The sequence below is a fragment of the Lathyrus oleraceus genome, chromosome 7 (assembly GCF_024323335.1).
Source record: "Lathyrus oleraceus cultivar Zhongwan6 chromosome 7, CAAS_Psat_ZW6_1.0, whole genome shotgun sequence".
Classification (NCBI taxonomy): Eukaryota; Viridiplantae; Streptophyta; class Magnoliopsida; order Fabales; family Fabaceae; genus Lathyrus; species Lathyrus oleraceus.
Genome location: NC_066585.1, coordinates 349,267,087 through 349,287,202, shown reverse-complemented (window position 1 = coordinate 349,287,202; position 20,116 = coordinate 349,267,087). Strand labels below are relative to the sequence as shown.

Genomic DNA, 20,116 nt, shown 5'->3' with positions numbered 1-20,116 from the left:
AAAGTATAACTTGTTCCAACATAATGGTATCAAGGGAACCCACAAATGGAAGCAACTCGGAACCAAAGAGTAAACATGCATTTACCAGTACGTGGGCTTGCATGGCTGCCGCTATAGGGTAAATCCAAAAATAAAGATTGAATTAAGTGTTTGGGCACAGTCTCAAACAACTCTTGATTCACAAGACGAATTGCCGCTATATCGTCCTAAAAGGGTATAGGCGGGGCTCAATAGAAAGTATTTTTGTGTACAAGGAATAGTATATCACTGGATGGGGAACAAACAGTTCGAGATCAAAAAAGGATAATATCTTGGATCCAAGAAAGAGATAGACTCTGAATCGAAGATCAAGGTAGGCATTTACCAGTATGTGGGCTAGCATGGGTACCGATATAGGGTAAAGCCAAAAACAAATACTGAATTAAATGTTTGGGTGTCAACCAAACAACTCTCGATTGATGAAGTGGACTGCTGCTAAATCGTCCTAAAAGGATGTACAAGGAGTCCAATGAGGAGTATAATTGATCTCAAAATGATGGTATTGATTGAATGAATTAAAAATGAAGTGTTAATATATAGGGTAGCTCGCGAAGAAACTGGGTTCTCCTGCCTACGTATCCTTATAGTGGAATAAGGAAATCAGAGCTTTCGTAGTTCAACCCACTAGGGCTGAAAACAAGATGATTGATAAGGCAATCAAATGATTGAATGATTAAATGAAATGATTAGAATGGAGAATGAATTAATAAGAGGCTTGATAGTAAATTGATAGGAGTCACACTAAAGTCTATGAATAAGGGTGAATGCTCTGAATAGCTGGGGCCTACGCCCCATACACAAAGTCACTCTAGACAAGGATGGGAGAAACCCCGTCTCATCATTCCTTACTCCTTAAGGCTCATGATGTCTGATTCTTCTTATCACTGATAAGTTGTTGGAGAAGAATCTTCATTGTTGATCATTGTGTTGACGTTGTTTTTGTATGAAGAAGACTTGGTAGTTTATGCGATTCATATTGCACTAAAGTTTATGAATAAGGGCAGACACTTTGAACAGCTGGGGCATACGCCCCGTACACAAAGTCTCTCTAGACAAGGATGGGAGAAACTCTGTCTCATCATTCTTATTACTTAAGGCTCGTTTCGTACAATTTGAATCGTATTTACCAAGTGTTGACCTTTGATTTGTCTTGTATAATCCGCTGATTGGTATGACTGAGGATTCCTTGATTGAAGATCTTGACTTGAGGCTTCGAGCTCCACAACTTAGAAAAAGAAGTCTTATTAAGTGATTAAGGGTCTTTTGGTCACTAAAATTAGACCGTGGAATTATACAAATTCAAAGGATTTAATTGATCAAAATTGCTTTTGATCACTTTGAATCGGAGGGTTAAGATTTAGTTTGAAAACTAGGTTAAAACCTAATCTAATGGTTAGAATTAATCAAACTAATCTAAGGGATCATGTCATGGTTAGTCAAAATTCTTGATTAAAACTCTATATTGAAAATGCTAAGGGAACATGCAAAGATTATACCATTTCCAATCCTAGGGGTAAAACAAACATTTTATAAATTTATGGTTAATATTGAATTAAATTCTAATTACTAAAATCCTAATTAATGTCAAATTAAATTCTAAACTATTCTACTTTCTAAAATTCAATAAAATTCTAAAATTAATTCAATTTCTAATCAAAGTTAATATTCCTAAAAATTCTATTTTACTAACCAAAGCAATTATTCTAAACTTAATTCTAACTATCTTAATCTTTCTAATTTAATCATACTTTAAACTCCCAATTAACTTCTTAATCTCTAATTAATTCTTAACTAAAATGTTTCTAATTAAATTCTAACCTAATTTTAATACCTAATTAAAATTCTAAAGAGAAGTTGATTATCTAATCATTTTAATCTAAATCCATAATTCTAATTATCCTAATCTAATACACTAATTGAGAATTAAAATCTACCAAACCTAATGAACAAGAAAAATTAACAAAAAGACAAAGAAAAACAGAAATGGGCCAAGAATGTTAATTCTGGCCCAAGGGACGAACTTGGGGTGCAGGAAATAGAACCAAGGTGCAAATAGGAAGCACCAAGGCCCAAACGAAGCCCAAATTGGCTTCAGGGGGTGTTTTCCCAAGAGAGGCGCGAAAATGACTTGGTTTGGGCCTTAGGCCCAAACCGTTGGGACTCGAAGAGGCACATGTCAATCTCCACAACAACGTTCACGTGGGATTCTGCACTGCGGCGGTACACTCTTCGAGCTTCACCTCTATCATTCCATCATCAACCGCGTCTAATCACACTTTGTTCAGTCGTGGATGAATCACCGGAATGTCTTCTCAAAGCGAAACCCACACGGCGGTGCATTCTCTGTTTTTTCGGCTTCGCCTTCATCGATTTTGTTTCGTCACCCTGCAATAACTCGTTGATTTACGTCGCTCTTCACTCAGTCTGCGTTCGCCGATGCTTATCTCGGTTTGATAATTCGAGCTCTTCTCAACAACAACTGCTAGTGATGACGCAACGACGTCGACGTAGAACCGAAACTATATTGCAAATTGAAATAGGCAAAATGAAGACTTACCGGTTTCAACGCGGCATTAACAACAAGTATCGATTGTGTTTTTCTCGCTTGTATACTTGGTGCGTGTATCCGCTTCGTGCTCTCCCTTCTTATTTCCCTCTGCTTCAGTGAGTGAGGCGAGCTTCTTCTTCCTTCTTGTGATTTGGTGAAGAGAGTAGTGGCGTGTGGATTGATGCTGAGTGGAGATGAAGTGTGAGGATAATGATCCGAGAGCAAGATTGGGGAATGAATGGAGGATTTTATAGAGTGGTGGTTGCAACAGAATTGGGCAGCTTAGGGCAAAGAGGTCAGTTATTCATCAGTTAGTGGTTAGTTGTAAATTCCAGTTATGTTGAATTCTGTTATGGGAAAAATTGGTTAGTTTGTAGAAAATGAGAAAGAAAATTCTGTTATGGAATTGTGTTAGCTTTGTGGATTGGCTGTTATGAGTTAGTTTGGTAAAGCGGTTAGGAACTGAGGAAGTTAGTTATGAGGAAGTTAGTGGCAGGGTTAGTAAGGTTGTGATGAATTGTTATCAGTTTGCTCAATGTTAATGCCTTTCGATTATTCATGTTGCAGGGTCATTGCTTGTAGTACCGATGTATTGATGCAGCGACTTATGGTGTTCAATGCCCGTGTAGGCTGCTGCCATGTTCATCTGCTACAATAGGACTTTCTTGGTAATGCTCATTTTCAATGTTTGGTAACTCTGTTAGTTAACTGGAAATCGAAAGGTTATATTCTTCCATGTTCGGTAATTATTGATTTTCATTTGAAGAGAATTGACTTGTTAAAAACGTCTTGTTAATCTTGCTTTGTCAAGTGGATACTTACTGTTAGTATGCTATGGTGATTGTCGTTGTATGAATTAACTTGTTAACGGTAACAGTTAGTGTTAATTATACATGGCCTTCTTGATATGGTACACTAATGTGAAGCTCTTGTTGACACTTGATGTTAGAAAGTATTCAATTGTTTTCACCTACTTGTTATGCATATGATTGTGATTGGGCTAACTAAAATCTATCTGCTCCTTTTTTGCAGTTCACTTTTAGTTAGAATTTAAATTCTGTTAGAAAGTTAGAAAGTTAGTTGGGAAAAGCTGTTAGTTGGATTCTGAACCGCCTCGAAATTCTTCTTAAATTCACTTTGTAAATCAGGACTTTGTCTTATTGTGAACTATTATGTTTTGGTTAATGCGGTTGAAATTCACATGCCAATTAGTAGTTAAAAAGTTTGCCATTGTGAAATGCTATTGCTTCTTAATAAAATCCTGAAATTCCAATACTGCCTTGTACATATGCAGCTCCACCAGGCTTTTGTTGTGGAGTTTTGCAGTGGATGATTATCACAGAGCTGTTGCGAGATCTGAAATTTGTAAGTTCAAATGCTTATTCAAGTGTAAGTGTCGCTTGGTTGGTTGGTTCGTTAGAAGTGGTTCTGGTGCAATTCTGTCATGAGTTCTGTTGGAATGGTTTGTTGTATATGATTTTTTTTCGTTGTTTTGGTTTATAGGAAATACTTTTGGAATGTTAAAATATTACTTAACTTCTATTAGTTATTAATTCATGTTAAATGCAATGGTTAAGTGTTATTGGTTTGGAAGAGTGACATTAATTGTGATATGAGTTGAAATTGGAGGAGAATTTAGTTTTGATGTCGACTTCCCACTGACTAGAGCGATTAACTTTTGGTTTCAATTCTGTTTTGGCATTATGGATTTTGTACGTCACTTAATGTGTGTGTTGTATGCAGGGCCAATGTTGATTCTGTTATGCACTTACACCATGAGTCATTTGGCCAGGTTAACATAAGTTGTGGCATGCGAATCATGTCGGACAATGTATTGTGTTATGTGATGGATTTTGGCATGATGGTTGGTTTTTGAATTGTCTTGACATTGATTTCAATTTGTTAATTGCTCATGATTTTGGTTTTGTTTGAAGGTTCGCGGTCGAATGCTCCTGTGCGTGCAACTTGAAGATGGATTAGCTTTGGCTCAAGGAATTCTGGAATTAGGCTTGGTGATTTGGGAGTGAATTAAGCTTAGAAATATTGCAATTGAACTAGCCAACATAATGTAAATATGTATAGGCCATGGTTTTGGATATAATTTAGAATTTGGTTGAAAAACCCATGCTTATCCTTGTAGTTTTCTTCTTTGTGCAATGTTTGAATCAAATAAAAAACATGTAAACCATGATTGGCAATTTATGGAAATGTGAATGGTTGGCTTATGAAATTTGTAAAGGTTGGAAATTCTTGTCATGTTTGGAATTTGGATTTGATTGTGTTGTAATTGGATTGAAATTGTATTTATACATGGAATGTGAAATTGGTAATTTGAATGAAATGTTTGGATTTAATAGTTTCAAAGGCTTATGGTTCATGATAAAAGGTCTTATGGTCCATGATAAAATCGGTTGACTTTGGTCAAAGTTGACAAAAAAATCAACTGTTGACCAAAGACAACATTCGGTCAAAGTTCAAATTTTTATTATTTTCTCATGGAATGGGCATTGTGATGAATTGTAAATGACTGTGAATGGTTTTGAATTGATCTTAAAGCTTGGAATTGAATCCTGAATACTTGAAATGACCATGGTGTGAAATGAATTTCATGATATGAACTAAACCACATATAACCCCATGGAATCAGACCTTGAGACAAGACTCGAGTGTGCATGGACCATGACTCAAACCAATATACGATTTGAATGGATTCTTAAACCCTAGCGAGGGCCAAAATGGACAACGACTATGACCTAACCAAAGGTCCCCGAACCACAAACACCAAGGCATTGAACTCAAACGAGGCATGGCCAAGTTATGAGCTAAAATTGGAGGGGTGACCAGATGAAATGCCATGGGAGTGGGAGCAAATGAATGTAATAAACCCAAGACTTAGGTTGGGGCCCAAATGACTCAGGCTCAAGTGAATGAGACCAAACCATGCCATCACCATGAATGGATCAAAATAAGAGATTATGGGGGATGAGGATCAAGCAAATGTGCCAACATTCAATGGATGCAAGATGGATGAGATTAGGTTTTACATCCCCTATGCTTTTATGAAAGTTCCAGTCACACTTTTCAAGTTGTTACATAAGCCAACCCTAGCTCCACAAGCCCAGAATTTTGAATCTACGGTGATCCACTAATGGAGTGAATGATGCCTATGAATGAGACATGACTGAGCATAGATGGATCTCAAGTTGTGGGTTAGCTAAAAACAAAAAGGGAGGGCAAATTTTGGGGTATAATAGTTGCCCCTATTTAATCTTCTTGAACCTGAATATAAGAACTGCAAAAGCTTTTCAAGTATTCAAGGCGGAAGAGGATTAAATACTGACGTATCCAAAAAAAATCCCGTTGAGAATGGATGTAATGTTTTAAGAGTTTTGTTGTTTGCCAAGCAGAGGTTGGGATTTGGGATAGTCAATAAAATTGGATTTTTGTCTTTTCTTGTTTGCATGGTTTCATGTTATGCTCTATGAATGATATGCATGAGTGAAACGACGTGGTTTATGCATGATAATGATTTATGAAATGGTTAAGCCAGGTGCTCATATAGAGATCGGTGAGAATTTTTGGGCTAGGATATGGGGTCATATAGACATGATTCTCCGACACCTACTTCAAGCTCAAAAGTTGTTATCATACCTCCGGATTTGATCTGAAATATGGAGAGAGCTTGTACCTGCGTAGCCTGCCTCTGCCCCCATATACTGGATATCTGCACCAACTGCCCCAATTATAAATTATGGAATAGTCTCATCATTTGAAGATCTCAAATTGGCTTGCCCCAACGTCTTGAAACTGCATCCCCTTGACTAACCATCCTGGGAGTGATTGACTTCTCATGCTCTTGAGGTGGTCTGCCCCAATATGAGCTTTGAAGTAAACTTTGCCCATATATGGTTGATTCAGAGAGATTTGTTGAATCTCGATGTGGTTGCTCCAGATTGATTGTCTCTTGAAGAGATCTGAGCTATGGGATATCAGGAATTTGATTAACTTTCCCATATGTAAGCTTCCTTAAAGTCAAATGACTGTTTGAATATAAAATGCTCATTTTAAAAATGATAATTGTAGTGTCATGTTCATGCAAGTTTTAAAAACTCAAGTGTGTTCACTAAGATTATGACATCTAGTGAATGGATCACTGATTAAAATGCCATATCAGTATTAATACATATGACAAGCAAATCTTTTAGGAGTCAGCTTAACGCGATCTTACCATAGTATGCTTTCGAAATATACACTGCTTCAATTAGGTCTTTTGAGGGTTGTAACATGGTCTAGTTCACGGTTTTTAGAAGGAAAGGATACAAGGCTCGAAACCTAATCTAACCCGCCCATTCTTTGTGATGTTCTTCAGTCCTACATTCAGTTAGCTTAAAACAAGCGTTCATCTTTCAGAAAATGATTTTGAATATTAGCAATGATGGTTTAAGGAACCCATGAGAGTTTGGAGCGATAGCCACTCACCTTCTTCTTTGGTTTGCAGTCACAAGGATTTGCTCTTGCTGAGGATTTTGATATTGATCCTCTGATATTTTTTGTTTACCCTTATTATTATCTGGGTTGGTCCTTTGGGTCTGCAGCCCACCGGGATACCCTAACTTTTGCCTAAGTCAATCTTGTTTTCAAACTTTTGACTTAGCGGGCTTTTCATTTGCTTTTGATTTTTTTCATTTTTTTGTATTGGAGCAAATCCAGTGATACTCTGCTTTCTTTGATTCATTGCACAGTTCGTGACTATTTCACTCTTTTTATTGGTATGAGATAATCATTATGGATTCGTGATTCCATCCTCTTGAGAGGGATATGATATGAGCGATCACTTGATGAGATATTCTCTTTTTGAAATTTGAATACAAGTATAAACTAACTGAAGACTACCCTGCCCCTGGTTGAACATGAGGGTTATATGTATAAAGAAAGAAACTCTTTCTTCAAGGCCCAAAGGGGTTGAGTAGGGATTATCTTCCTTATATCTCCAGTGTTTAGGGATTTGAAGAATTCCTTACATCATCAGCATGGTCTTATTTAAAAGCATACAGATAACGATCTTGCGTATTTTGATTGCATCATTCTCTTTTGATTTTATTTGACAAACAGTTTGATACTGATAAGTAAAATATGAGTGAATACGAATGGATTGAATCAAAACATGCACGTTTATTTCATTATTATTATCATCATCATCTGAAAACCATACAAGTTTTACAAATGAACTACATATAACAAACAAGAAAATATTACAAATGAGACATGATTGAATCAATATGACATTGCTAGCCTTGATACTCCTTTGAAGAAGCAACTAAATCTGAAACATCCTCACCGCTAACCGCATTCGCAATCTGTCTACTGTGGTCTAGAAACGGGTTGGTTATGATATTGGGTCCCGCCTTAGAGAATAACAATTTTTTTTTATCAATAAGCTCTTGCACTCTAACTTTGAAACTCCAACAATCCTCAGTAGAACGCCCCTTATGCCCAACATGATAAGCATATGAGGCATTAGGATCGTGCTTTGCATGATTCAGGAAAGTGGTAGGCAAAATCTCCAATGGCACGGTTGCCCCTTGCTGGACAAGATATGGAAGTGATTGAGTATATGATACAGGGATCTGGTCGTGCTAAGGACGCTTCTTGTCACAATATCTGGTATGTCTCTTCCTTTGATGGTTACGTGGTACAGTTTGTTGACTTTTCAGAGTTTGAGTCTGTGGAGGCTGCTAATACGGGGACATAACACCATGTGGGTATGAGTAACATGGTATAGGCACCAAAGGTACCTGCGATTGAGAATGAATATGAGGAATAACCATTGGTTGGAACATTTGAGCAGAGTGCACCAAGCCGAAACTGATTGTTTAATGAGAATTCTGACCATGATGAACTCCAAATGGGACACAGGGTGCCCCAACATAGTCATACTGAGATGCAACAGTAGTAGAAGATGATGCCCTAGGATATGCCAATGGCATTCTAGGGTGGTATCATTGATTCGGGTACTGCTTAGCAGGTTGAACCACAGGTGGAGTAATTTGCACATGAACCGGAGGACCCTTGTATTCAAACTCCTTCTCAATAAGAACCTTAGCAGTCACAGGTGTAAAGCACAACAAATATCGATCGATGAGTTCTTGAACTTTGGTCTTGAGAACATGACAAACTTCTATAGAGTGCCCTACGTATCCAGCATGGTATCCACACGTGGCATGAGTATCGTGCTTACGGCGGTAGAGAAACTTAGCATGTTCGATTTGTTTAGGCATAATTGCCCAAGCATTAACCAATATAGGTAGCAGATGTGCGTAACTCACAAGAATTGGATCATAGTGAGGACGTCTCCTTTCTTGATTATTGTTCTCCTGACTAATTTGCTTCTACTTCAACTTCTGGCCACTTTGAGCAGGCCTCTGATGTGGTAGTAAACACTACTCTTGAGGAAGAAATGGCAGAATGCATGCAGCAACCTTCTGTTTGTTATCTTTCTTCAGACTGTCTTCAACTTTCTCATCAATCACAACCCAATTTAGGAAGTCTATTGTCATGCTATCCAAGAATATCCCCCAAACCATGTCATCTGTGTCAATGCTCTTAGTCTCGTCCATGATCCTTGGATGACCGGTGTCGGTTAATCATTGTCTTTCTGACGGAGGAATGGATATGGTAAGTTTTCGGGTTAACATGCATGAAATGCGAATGAATGAATGCATATGTTGGGGATGAAATGTAAATAATTATGCGACACCCATAAATTCAAAGCATTGATAGTAAAATAAAACTCCGACATATGTACATCAATGTAATAACAATAGTTCAGCAACACCAATAACCTGTATAATCTGTGTATACTGCCAGATACAAGATCAAAGGTTCGACGTCCACGAGAATAAAGGTATGTAGAGGCAATGGCTTCCTGGAGAAAAATACCATATCCCCCTCACAGGTAGGTTCTAGTCTTCAAAGGGCAATCCTAAAAAGGTCCCTAGAGTCAACGACCCATTTCGAGATACCATTACCTTAGACGAATGACTCGTCAGACAATGATGCTCCCAAAAGGATATACTCTAGGTGTGACGTCTCGTGTCAACCATAATCGTTGAATAACTCCACGAAGGTCAAACACGACTCTAGTCACGTTGCTATCCTGTGTATGTACTCAAACTCGGGTATAAAGCTTTTCTCTCATGTAATCTATCCCAACCCAACATGGAGTATAACAGATAATATCCATAATATAAAGCAATAAGAAATGAGATAAGTAAAGCGAGTAAATGCATAAAGGTAAACACCCAAACGAACAGAGAAGCAGTCAAAACTAGGCTCGACTCCTTTTAGTGACTAGGAAATGCTCCAAGAAGCAAATTCCCCAGCAGAGTCGCCAGCTGAAGCTAGCGGAAATATACCCGAACGTATAGCACGCTCAAACATACAATAGAGTCGCCATCGAACTTTATTTATTCCCGAAGGAAATGGAAAACATTGATAACACCCGGGGGAAAGAGATATGATGGGTAAGGAAGTCGGTTATGCAAGGGGAAGGTATTAGCACCCCAAACATCCATGATACTCCATGGGAACCATTTTGATTGTTCTCGCTCGAATAGGTGTGATATTTAAAGATTACTCGCGAAAGAATGGGGAAAAGAAAAATAAAATAGATAAAGTGTTCGGTGAGGATTATGGCCCTCCTGCCTACGTATCCTCATAGTGCAATGAGGAATTCAGAGCTCCATAGTTCGAAGAACTAGTGGTGGGAGGTGAAAAGAAGTGTGATTAAGGTATGGTCTGAGCCAAGGAGTAATGTTGTTGAACTCCAACAAGGGTGAAAAGATGACCCCAAGAGTAAGGTGGCTTTTACTAGTAGATGGGCTATCATGGCTGCCGCTATAGGGTAATGTCGAAAAGACGAAGAAATATGTGTTTGGGCACAGTCCCAAAAATCTCTTGATTCACAAGGGGATGCAAGAAGGAGCACAAAGAGGTAGTGTATTTGGCTCAAAGGTAACTACTATATCACATGGAGTGAAGGAAGGTAGAACATGAGTGTCATGGAAATGAATAGAATGAAGTGACCAAAGTCACAGAAATGAAGTATTTGGTAACGAGTGACTGAAGAGGTATTGTTTGAAACTGAAAGGTGAAAGTGTATTGGAATCCATAAGAGAAATGGGACTTTTACCATAGAGGGAAACAACTTTAACCGATACGTGGACTAACATGGCTGCCACTATAGGGTATTTAGCCAAAAACAAAGACTGAATTAAGTGTTTGGACGCAGTCCCAAACAACTCTAGGTAGAAATGTGGACTTTTTGCTAGGCGTCCTAAAAGGGTGTATATGGAATTCCAAAGAAAGTGTATTTCAATGTCAAAGGAATGATGTGTCACTGGATGAACGATTTATGATCGAAGGTAGATAATGGATCATGAAAGATATGAGTGATGCCCTAAGGAGGAAGGAGGAATAATTAGAAGTATGCTCGCCAAGGATTCGCATCCTCATGCCTACGTATTCTCATCCTGCAATGAGAAAGTCAGAGCAATCGTAGTTCGTGGAACCACGAGAATAGAGAGAGATATATACAGTGATGAAAAGTATAACTTGTACCAACAGAATGGTATCAAGGGAACCCAAAAATGGAAGGAACTCGGAACCAAAGAGTAAACAGGCATTTACCAGTACGTGGGCTAGCATGGTTGCCGCTATAGGGTAAAGCCAAAAACAAAGACTGAATGAAGTGTTTGGGCATAATCCCAAATAACTCTTGATTCGCAAGATGGACTGCCGCTATATCGTCATAAAAGGGTATAGGCGGGGCCCAATAGAAAGTATTATTGTGTACAAGGAACAATATATCACTGGATGGGAAACAAACAGTTCAAGATCAAAGAAGGATAATATTCTGGATCCAAGAAGGAGATAGACTCTGAATCAAAGAGCAAGGTAGGCATTTACCAGTACGTGGGCTAGCATGGCTGCCACTATAGGGTAAAGTCAAAAACAAAGACTCAATTAAATGTTTGGGTGCCAATCAAACAACTCTCGATTGATGATGTGGACTGCTGCTAAATCGTCCTAAAAGGATGTACAAGGAGTCCAAGGAGGAGTATAGTTGATCTTAAAAGGATGGTATTGATTGAATGAATGAAGAATGAAGAATGAAGTGTTAATAAATATGGTAGCTTGCAAAGAAACTGAGTTCTCCTGCCTACGTATCCTTATAATGCAATAGAGAAATTAAAGCTTTTGTAGTTCAACCCACTAGGGTTGAAAACAAGATGATTGATGAGGCAAAAGAATGATTGAATGATTAAATGAAATGATTAGAATGGAGAATGATTTAATAAGAGGCTTGACAGTCGATTGATAGGAGTCACACTAAAGTCTATGAATAAGGGCGAATGCTCTGAATAGTTAGGGCCTATGCCCCGTACGCAAAGTCACTCTAGATAATGATGGGAGAAACTCTGTCTCATCATTCCTTACTGCTTAAGACTCATGATGTATGATTCTCCTTATCGATGACAAGTTGTTGGAGAAGAATCTTCATTGTTGATCCTTGTGTTGACGTTGTTTTTGTACAAAGAAGACTTGGTAGTTTATGCGACTCGTATTGCACTAAAGTCTATGAATAAGGGCAGACGCTCTAAATAGTTGGGGCCTACGCCCCGTATGCAAAGTCGCTCTAGACAAGGATAAGAGAAACTTCGTCTCATCATTCCCTATTACTTAAGGCTCGTTTCGTACAATTTGAATCGTATTTACCAAGTGTTGACCTTTAATTTGTCTTGTATAATCCGCTGCTTGGTATGACTGAGGATGCCTTGATTGAAGATCTTGACTTGAGGCTTCGAGCTCCACAACTTAGAGAAAGAAGTCTTATTAAGTGACCAAGGGTCTTTTGGTCACTAAAATTAGACTGTGGGATTATACAAATTCAAAGGATTTAATTGATCAAAATTGCTTTTGATCACTTTGAATCGGAGGGTTAAGATTTAGTTTGAAAACTAGGCTAGAACCTAATCTAATGGTTAGAATTAACCAAACTAATCTAAGGGATCATGTCATGGTTAGCCAAAATTCTTGATTAAAATTCTATATTGAAAATGCTAAGGGAACATGCAAAGATTATACTATTTCCAATCCTAGGGGTAAAACAGTCATTCCACAAATTTATTGTTAATATTTTATTATATTCTAATTACTGAAATCCTAATTGATATCAAATTAAATTCTAAACTATTCTAACTTCTAAAATTCAATTAAATTCTAAAATTAATCCAATTTCTAATCAAAGTTAATATTCATAAAAACTCCATTTTACTAACCAAAGCAATTATTCTAAACTTAATTCTAACTATCCTAATCTTTCTAATCTATTCATACTTTAAACTCCCAATTAACTTCTTAATCTCAAATTAATTCTTAACCAAAATGTTTCTAATTAAATTCTAGCCTAATTTTAGTACCTAATTAAAATTCTAAAGAGAAGTTGATTATCTAATCATTTTAATCTAAATCCATAATTCTAATTATCCTAATCTAATACACTAATCGAGAATTAAAATCTACCAAACCTAATGAACAAGAAAAATTAACAAAAAGACAAAGAAAAATAGAAATGGGCCAAGAATGTTAACTCTGGCCCAAGGGAAGGATTTGGGAGTGCAAACAGAACCAAGGTGCAAATAGGAAGCACCAAGGCCCAAACGAAGCCCAAATTGGCTTCAGGGGGTGTTTGCCTAAGAGAGGTGCGGAAATGACTTGGTTTGGACCTTAGGCCCAAACCGTTGGGACTCGAAGAGGCACATGTCAATCTCCACAGGAACGTTCACGTGGGATTCTGCACTGCGGCGGTACACTCTTCGAGCTTCACCTCTATCATTCCATCATCAGCCGCGTCTAATCGCACTTTGTTCAGTCGTGGATGAATCATCGGAATGTCTTCTCCAAGCGAAACCCACATGGCAGTGCATTCTCTGTTTTTCCGGCTTCGTCTTCATCGATTTTGCTTCGTCACTCTGCAATAAATCGTGGATTCACGTCACTCTTCACTCAGTCTGCGTTCGCTGATGCTCATCTCAGTTTGATAATTCGAGCTCTTCTCAACAACAACTGCTACTGATAATGCAACGACGTTGATGCAGAACCGAAACTATTTGCAGATTGAAACAGGCAAAATGAAGACTTACCAGTTTCAACGCAGCGTTAACAACATGTATCGATTCTGCTTTTCTCGTTTGTATACTTGGTGCGCGTATCCGCTTCGTGCTCTCCCTCCTTCTTTCCCTCTGCTTCAGTGAGTGATGTGAGCTTCTTCTTCCTTCTTGTGATTTGGTGAAGAGAGTAGTGTCGTGTGGATTGATGCCGAGTGGAGATGAAGTGTGAGGATAATGATCCGAGAGCAAGATTGAGGAATGAATGGAGGATTTTATAGAGTGGTGGTTGCAACAGATTGAGCAGCTTAGGGCAAACATGTCAGTTATTCATCAGTTATTGGTTAGTTGTAAATTCCAGTTATGTTTAATTCTGTTATGGGAAGAATTGGTTAGTTTATAGAAAATGAGAAAGAAAATCCCGTTATGGAATTGTGTTAGATTTGTGGATTGGCTGTTATGAGTTAGTTTGGTAAAGCGGTTAGGAAGTGAGGAAGTTAGTTATGAGGAAGTTAGTGGCAGTGTTAGTAAGGTTGTAATGAATTGTTATCAGTTTGCTCAATGTTAATGCCTTTTGATTTTTTATGTTGTAGGGTCATTGTTTGCAGTACCGATGTATTGATGCAGCGACTTATGGTGTTCAAGGCCCGTGTAGGCTGATGCCGTGTTCATCTACTGCAATAGGACTTGCTTGGTAATGCTCATTTGCAATGTTTGGTAACTTTGTTAGTTAACTGGAAATCGAAAGGTTATATTCTGCCATGTTCGGTAATAAGTCGGTAGCATGATTGAATTTCATTTGAAGTGAATTGACTTGTTAAAAACGTCTTGTTAATCTTGTTTTGTCAAGTGGATACTTACTGTTAGTATGCTATGGTGATTGTCGTTATATGAAATTAACTTGTTAACGGTAACAGTTAGTGTTAATTATACATGGCCTTCTTGATATGGTACACTAATGTGAAACTCTTGTTGACACTTGATGTTAGAAAGTATTCAATTGTTTTCACCTACTTGTTATGCATATGGTTGTGATTGGGCTAACTAAAATCTATCCGCTCCTTTTTTGCAGTTCACTTTTAGTTAGAATTTAAATTCTGTTAGAAAGTTAGAAAGTTAGTTGGGAAAAGCTTTTAGTTGGATTCTGAACTGCCTCGAAATTCTTCTTAAATTCACTTTGTAAATCAGGACTTTGTCTTATTGTGAACTATTTTGTTTTGGTTAATGCGGTTGAAATTCACATGCCAATTAGTAGTTAAAAAGTTTGCCATAGTGAAATGCTATTGCTTCTTAATAAAATCCTGAAATTCCAATACTGCCTTGTACATATGCAGGTCCACCAGGCTTTTGCTGTGGAGTTTTGCAGTGGATGATTATCACAGAGCTGTTGCGAAATCTGAAATTTGCAGGTTCAAATGCTTATTCAAGTGTAAGTGTTGCTTGGTTGGTTGGTTAGTTAGAAGTGGTTCTGGTGCAATTTCGTCATGAGTTCTGTTGGAATGGTTTGTTGTATATGGTTTTTTTCTTTGCTTTGGTTTATAGGAAATACTTTTGGAATGTTAAACTATTACTTAACTTCTATTAGTTATTTATTCATGTTAAATGCAATGGTTAAGTGTTATTGGTTTGGAAGAGTGACATTAATTGTGATATGAGTTGAAATTGGAGGAGAATTTGGTTTTGATGTCGACTTCCCACTGACTAGGGCGATTAACTTTCGGTTTCAATTCTGTTTTGGCATTATGGATTTTGTACGTCACTTATTGTGTGTGTTGTATGCAGAGCCAATGTTGATTCTGTTATGCACTTACACCATGAGTCATTTGGCCAGGTTAACATAAGTTGTGGCATGCGAATCATGTCGGGCAATGGATTGTGTTATGTGACGGATTTTGGCATGATGGTTGGTTTTTGAATTGTCTTGACATTGATTTCAATTTGTTAATTGCTCATGATTTTAGTTTTGTTTGAAGGTTCACGGTCGAATGCTCCTATTCGCACAACTTGAAGATGGATTATCTTTGGCTCGAGGAATTCTGGAATTAGGCTTGGTGATTTTGGAGTGAATTAATTAGGCTTAGAAACCTTGTAATTGAACTAGCCAACGTAAGGTAAATATGTATAGGCCATGGTTTTGGATATAATTTAGAATTTGGTTGAAAAACCCATGCTTATCCTTGTAGCTTTCTTCTTTGTGCAATGTTTGAATCAAATCAAAAACATGTAAACCATGATTGGAAATGTATGGAAATGTGAATGGTTGACTTATGAAATTTGTAAAGGTTGGAAATTCTTGTCTTGTTTGGAATTTGGATTTGATTGTGTTGTAATTGAATTGAAATTGTATTTATATATGGAATGTGAAATTGGTAATTTTAATGAAATGTTTGGATTTTAATAGTTTCAAAGGCTTATGGTTCATGATAAAAGGTCTTACGGTCCATGATAAAATCGGTTGACTTTGGTAAAACTTGACCAAAAAGTCAACTGTTGACCAAAGTCAACATTCGGTCAAAGTTCATTTTTTTTTATTTTCTCATGGAATGGGCATTGTGATGAATTGTAAATGATTGTGAATGGTTTTGTCTTGATCTTAAAGTTTGGAATTGAATCCTGAATACTTGAAATGGCCATGGTATGGAATGAATTTCACGATATGAACTAAACCACATATAACCCCATGGAATCAGACCTTGAGACAAGACTTGAGTGTGCATGGACAATGACTCAAACCAATATACGATTTGAATGGATTCTTAAACCCTAGCTAGGGCCAAAGTGGATAACGACTATGACTTGACCAAAGGTCCTCGAACCACAAACACCGCGTTGAACTCAAACGAGGCATGGCCAAGTTATGAGCTAAAATTGGAGGGGTGACCAGATGAAATGCCATGGGAGTGGGAGCAAATGAATGTAATAAACCCAAGACTTGGGTTGGGGCCCAAAGGGCTCAAGCGAATGAGACCAAACCATGCAATCACCATGAATGGATCAAAACAAGAGATTATGGGGGATGAGGATCAAGAAAATGTGCCAACATTCAATGGATGCAAGATGGATGAAATTAGGGTTTTACATCCCTTATGATTTTATGAAAGTCCCAATGACACTTTTCAAGTTGTTACATAAGCCAACCCTAGCTCCATAAGCCCATAATTTTGAATCTACGGTGATCCACTAATGGAGTGAATGATGCCTATGAATGAGACATGAATGAGCATAGATGGATCTCAAGTTGTGGGTTAGCTAAAAACAAAAAGGGAGGGCAAATTTTAGGGTACAACAGCGCGCATTGCTTCAGTATCTCAAAACACACTCTTCTTTATTTAACAATGAACTAATTGAAATTAGATATAATGCTAACACAGAATTATGTGAGCTTTCACACTTTCAAGTTCACATTTTCACACCTTCAAATTTCTTATTTGATTGGATAAAAATTTATAATTTTTTTGTTTAATTAATATATTTACAAAAATTACAAATATAATACTTCTAGACAAATACTAGACATTCTAGGCAAACAACATGCTATATAAAATTTAGTCTTATTCCATTAATTAGAAGGCTAATGCATCATTTTTTTCCAAAAGAGTAATGCATCATTTTTTTAGACAACCATATCACCGTATGATCATTCTTATAAGCAATAATTTTTTTTTTATGTTTATTGAATAATTGATGTATCTGATATATAATAATAATAATCAGATACACCATTTATTCAACGAAACTAAGAAACGTTTTTTTCTTCTTATAATAATGATTTAAGATATAATAAAATAAAATAATTAAATATATTATTGATTTTTTTATTTAAAGAATATAATAGGAAAATTATCCTTATTACACAAGGAAAATGATCGAGTGATTTTTAATATTTGATGACTTTATCTCTGTCTCATTAAATTAAGTATTATCTCTCATTAAAATAATTTATTTTATTCATTCATTTATCTTTCGATTATACTAAAATCACTAAACATCAAAGTCACATAATCTTTTCCGATATTTTTTTCTAAAATAACCAATATTTTCAATTAAAATACTATAATAACCATCTTTTTTAATTATTAACTAAAATAATCATATTTCAAACAATTTTTCTTTTAACAAAGTATTGACGCATATATTAAAAAATAGACATAGGCGCTATAACCCATGACGCATGACACTACCAATGTGCATGTACTATGACACCGACATATGAATATATGTATTTAATTTTTTTAATAAATTTATTCATTCTTGTTGAAAAGATACTACTACCTCTATTAATTAGTAAAACAAAAAATATAAATACAGTAAACATCATCATTCTTAAAAAATAAGTACTAAATTAATTTTATATTAATTAAGTAATATAATTAATATTATCAATTCTATGTAGGATAAAAATTAACTTTGTAAAAATATACATTTAATAAATCATTTTTTAATTTTTTTTTTTAAATTTTATGATCGACTAATTCAAGATAACTAATTTTATTGAGAAATTAAAGTATAATTTTGTGGTCAGATTCTACACGAAGATCGTTAGCATTTAGCAAATTTAATTAAAATCAAATGATTTAAAATTTAATTTCCTAATTTTAAATTAAAAATATTTTAAAATTTGTAGTATGCTTATTATGAATTAAAAAAATGTTTTTCATTTATTTAAAAAATGAGTTATACTTTAATAATTTTCAGTATATTTTCAATAAAAATAATTGAAAAGTTCTTTAAGTAATCTTTTACACATGAGAAGAAAAAAACCACTTAAATTAATTAATATGACACACCTAAATTATTAATAATGTAGCTAGAGTCTTTTACACATAAGAAAGGAAGAAATCATTATAATATAGCTATTGTATGTGTATGTAAGGATTTTGCCTTGGAGCATGAATTTATAAAAAAAAAACTAAATACACATATGAGAATGAGAAAGCGGAGTAACGCCTCCTCCTAGACCACTGGTGCATGCGTTAGTCCTATTGATTATGTTAGGGGTATCCATGAATACCATTTAATATGAACCAATCTATTTTTGTGGTTATGGTTTATAAACCAAATCACTTCTCATAAAAACCAATTTTAAATGGATTTTGATTTTAATCAAAATTATTTAATTTAATTTAAATTTTATTTTCTTTAAATTAATATTAATTTTTAAATTTAAAAACATAAACAAATTTATGAGGTTTTAAAATATTTTTTCTTTTAAAATTTAAAAAACATAAAAAAAAACAATTTAAAAACAAACAAACATATATTCAGAAGAAAAAAATATCAAAAAAAAGTTAAAAATAATAAAAATATATTCTGAAAATGAAAAAAAAAATCTTTAAAAAAAATTATTTCAAAAAATAAAAATAACTGGAAAAGATTTATTTAAAAAAAAATGGAAATCGAAAATAAAAAAATTCTGAAAATAAGAAATTATTAATTTTTTATTTTTTTTAAAATAAAAGTTTTTTTATTCGGAAAATTTAAAAAAATAACCTTTTTGAAAAAAAAATTATCAAAAAAAAATTATTTAAAAAAAATCTAAATTTTTTTACTGAAAAAAATACAAAATATTTTTGATAAAAAATATTTTTTTTTAATTTAAAAGAAAATAATAATTTTATTTGAAAACAATATCAAATATAGTTTTTTCGTTAAAAAATTCCGAATATAATATTTTTTGTGAAAATAATTTTTTTTTTTTAAATATTTTTTTTATAAAATATAAAATAATTTAAGATATAAAATTAATTGATAATGTGATAAAACATGAAATGTGTCATCCAATGGCACCTCTACTCTATTATAATTTTGTTTGTTTGAAATATTTGTTATTTTGGTTAATAATTAAAAAAGATGGTTATTGTGGTATTTTAATTAAAAATATTAATTATTTTAAAAAAAATCACCTTTTCCCATATATAAATAGTTGACATTTGAATTACACATTAATAATCCTTCTTTTCAATTTTGTATTAAAGTAAAATGTTTATTAATGTTTATACAAAATATATTATTTTTGACAAAATATTTTATATAATATATAAAATAGAATTTAATTGAAATACACAATGTAAAAGGATTTTATAACGTTAGTTAATCATAAAGTTGAATATTAAAATAAGTTTGATTTTTATTTTAAAAATCTATAAAATAATACAAACGGATAATGGTGATGAATCGATAATATACCTTAAGAGTGTATAATAATTAATCTGTATAAAATATAATCCGAAAGTTTAAAGACAGTGCACAACAACAATAAGTATAAAATAATATTACATTTATATTTAATTAAAAGTTTTGAAATTTATTAAATCATAGTAAGCAAATAGATTATTTTAATTTGTTACTACATTTTTTTGAC

General features: G+C 34.8%; 1 protein-coding gene and 1 long non-coding RNA gene across 8 annotated transcripts; both read left to right on the top strand.

Moving 5' to 3' along the window:
- Window positions 1-2,174: 2,174 nt before the first annotated feature.
- LOC127102658 (uncharacterized) lies at window positions 2,175-4,843 on the top strand. 2 transcript variants are annotated; one of them, XR_007794718.1, is made up of 5 exons: window positions 2,175-2,882; window positions 3,155-3,255; window positions 3,882-3,952; window positions 4,331-4,451; window positions 4,522-4,843. It is a non-coding gene; the product is annotated as an uncharacterized LOC127102658 (long non-coding RNA). The 2 variants fall into 2 exon arrangements; XR_007794717.1 differs by having other exon boundaries at window positions 2,176-2,882; window positions 4,331-4,843.
- An 8,545-nt stretch (window positions 4,844-13,388) lies between these two features.
- Window positions 13,389-16,063, top strand: LOC127102656 (uncharacterized). 6 transcript variants are annotated; one of them, XR_007794716.1, is made up of 5 exons: window positions 13,389-14,098; window positions 14,349-14,449; window positions 15,090-15,184; window positions 15,538-15,658; window positions 15,729-16,063. XR_007794716.1 is itself a non-coding variant. In XM_051040004.1 (4 exons), exons 1-4 carry the CDS (start codon window positions 14,021-14,023, stop codon window positions 15,761-15,763), a joined length of 309 nt encoding a protein of 102 aa, XP_050895961.1. In that variant the 5' UTR covers window positions 13,390-14,020; the 3' UTR covers window positions 15,764-16,063. The 6 variants fall into 6 exon arrangements, 4 of the variants coding, with proteins under 4 accessions (XP_050895961.1, XP_050895962.1, XP_050895963.1 ...); XR_007794715.1 differs by having other exon boundaries at window positions 13,390-14,098; window positions 15,587-15,658; XM_051040004.1 differs by lacking the exon at window positions 15,538-15,658 and having other exon boundaries at window positions 13,390-14,098.
- Window positions 16,064-20,116: the final 4,053 nt, after the last annotated feature.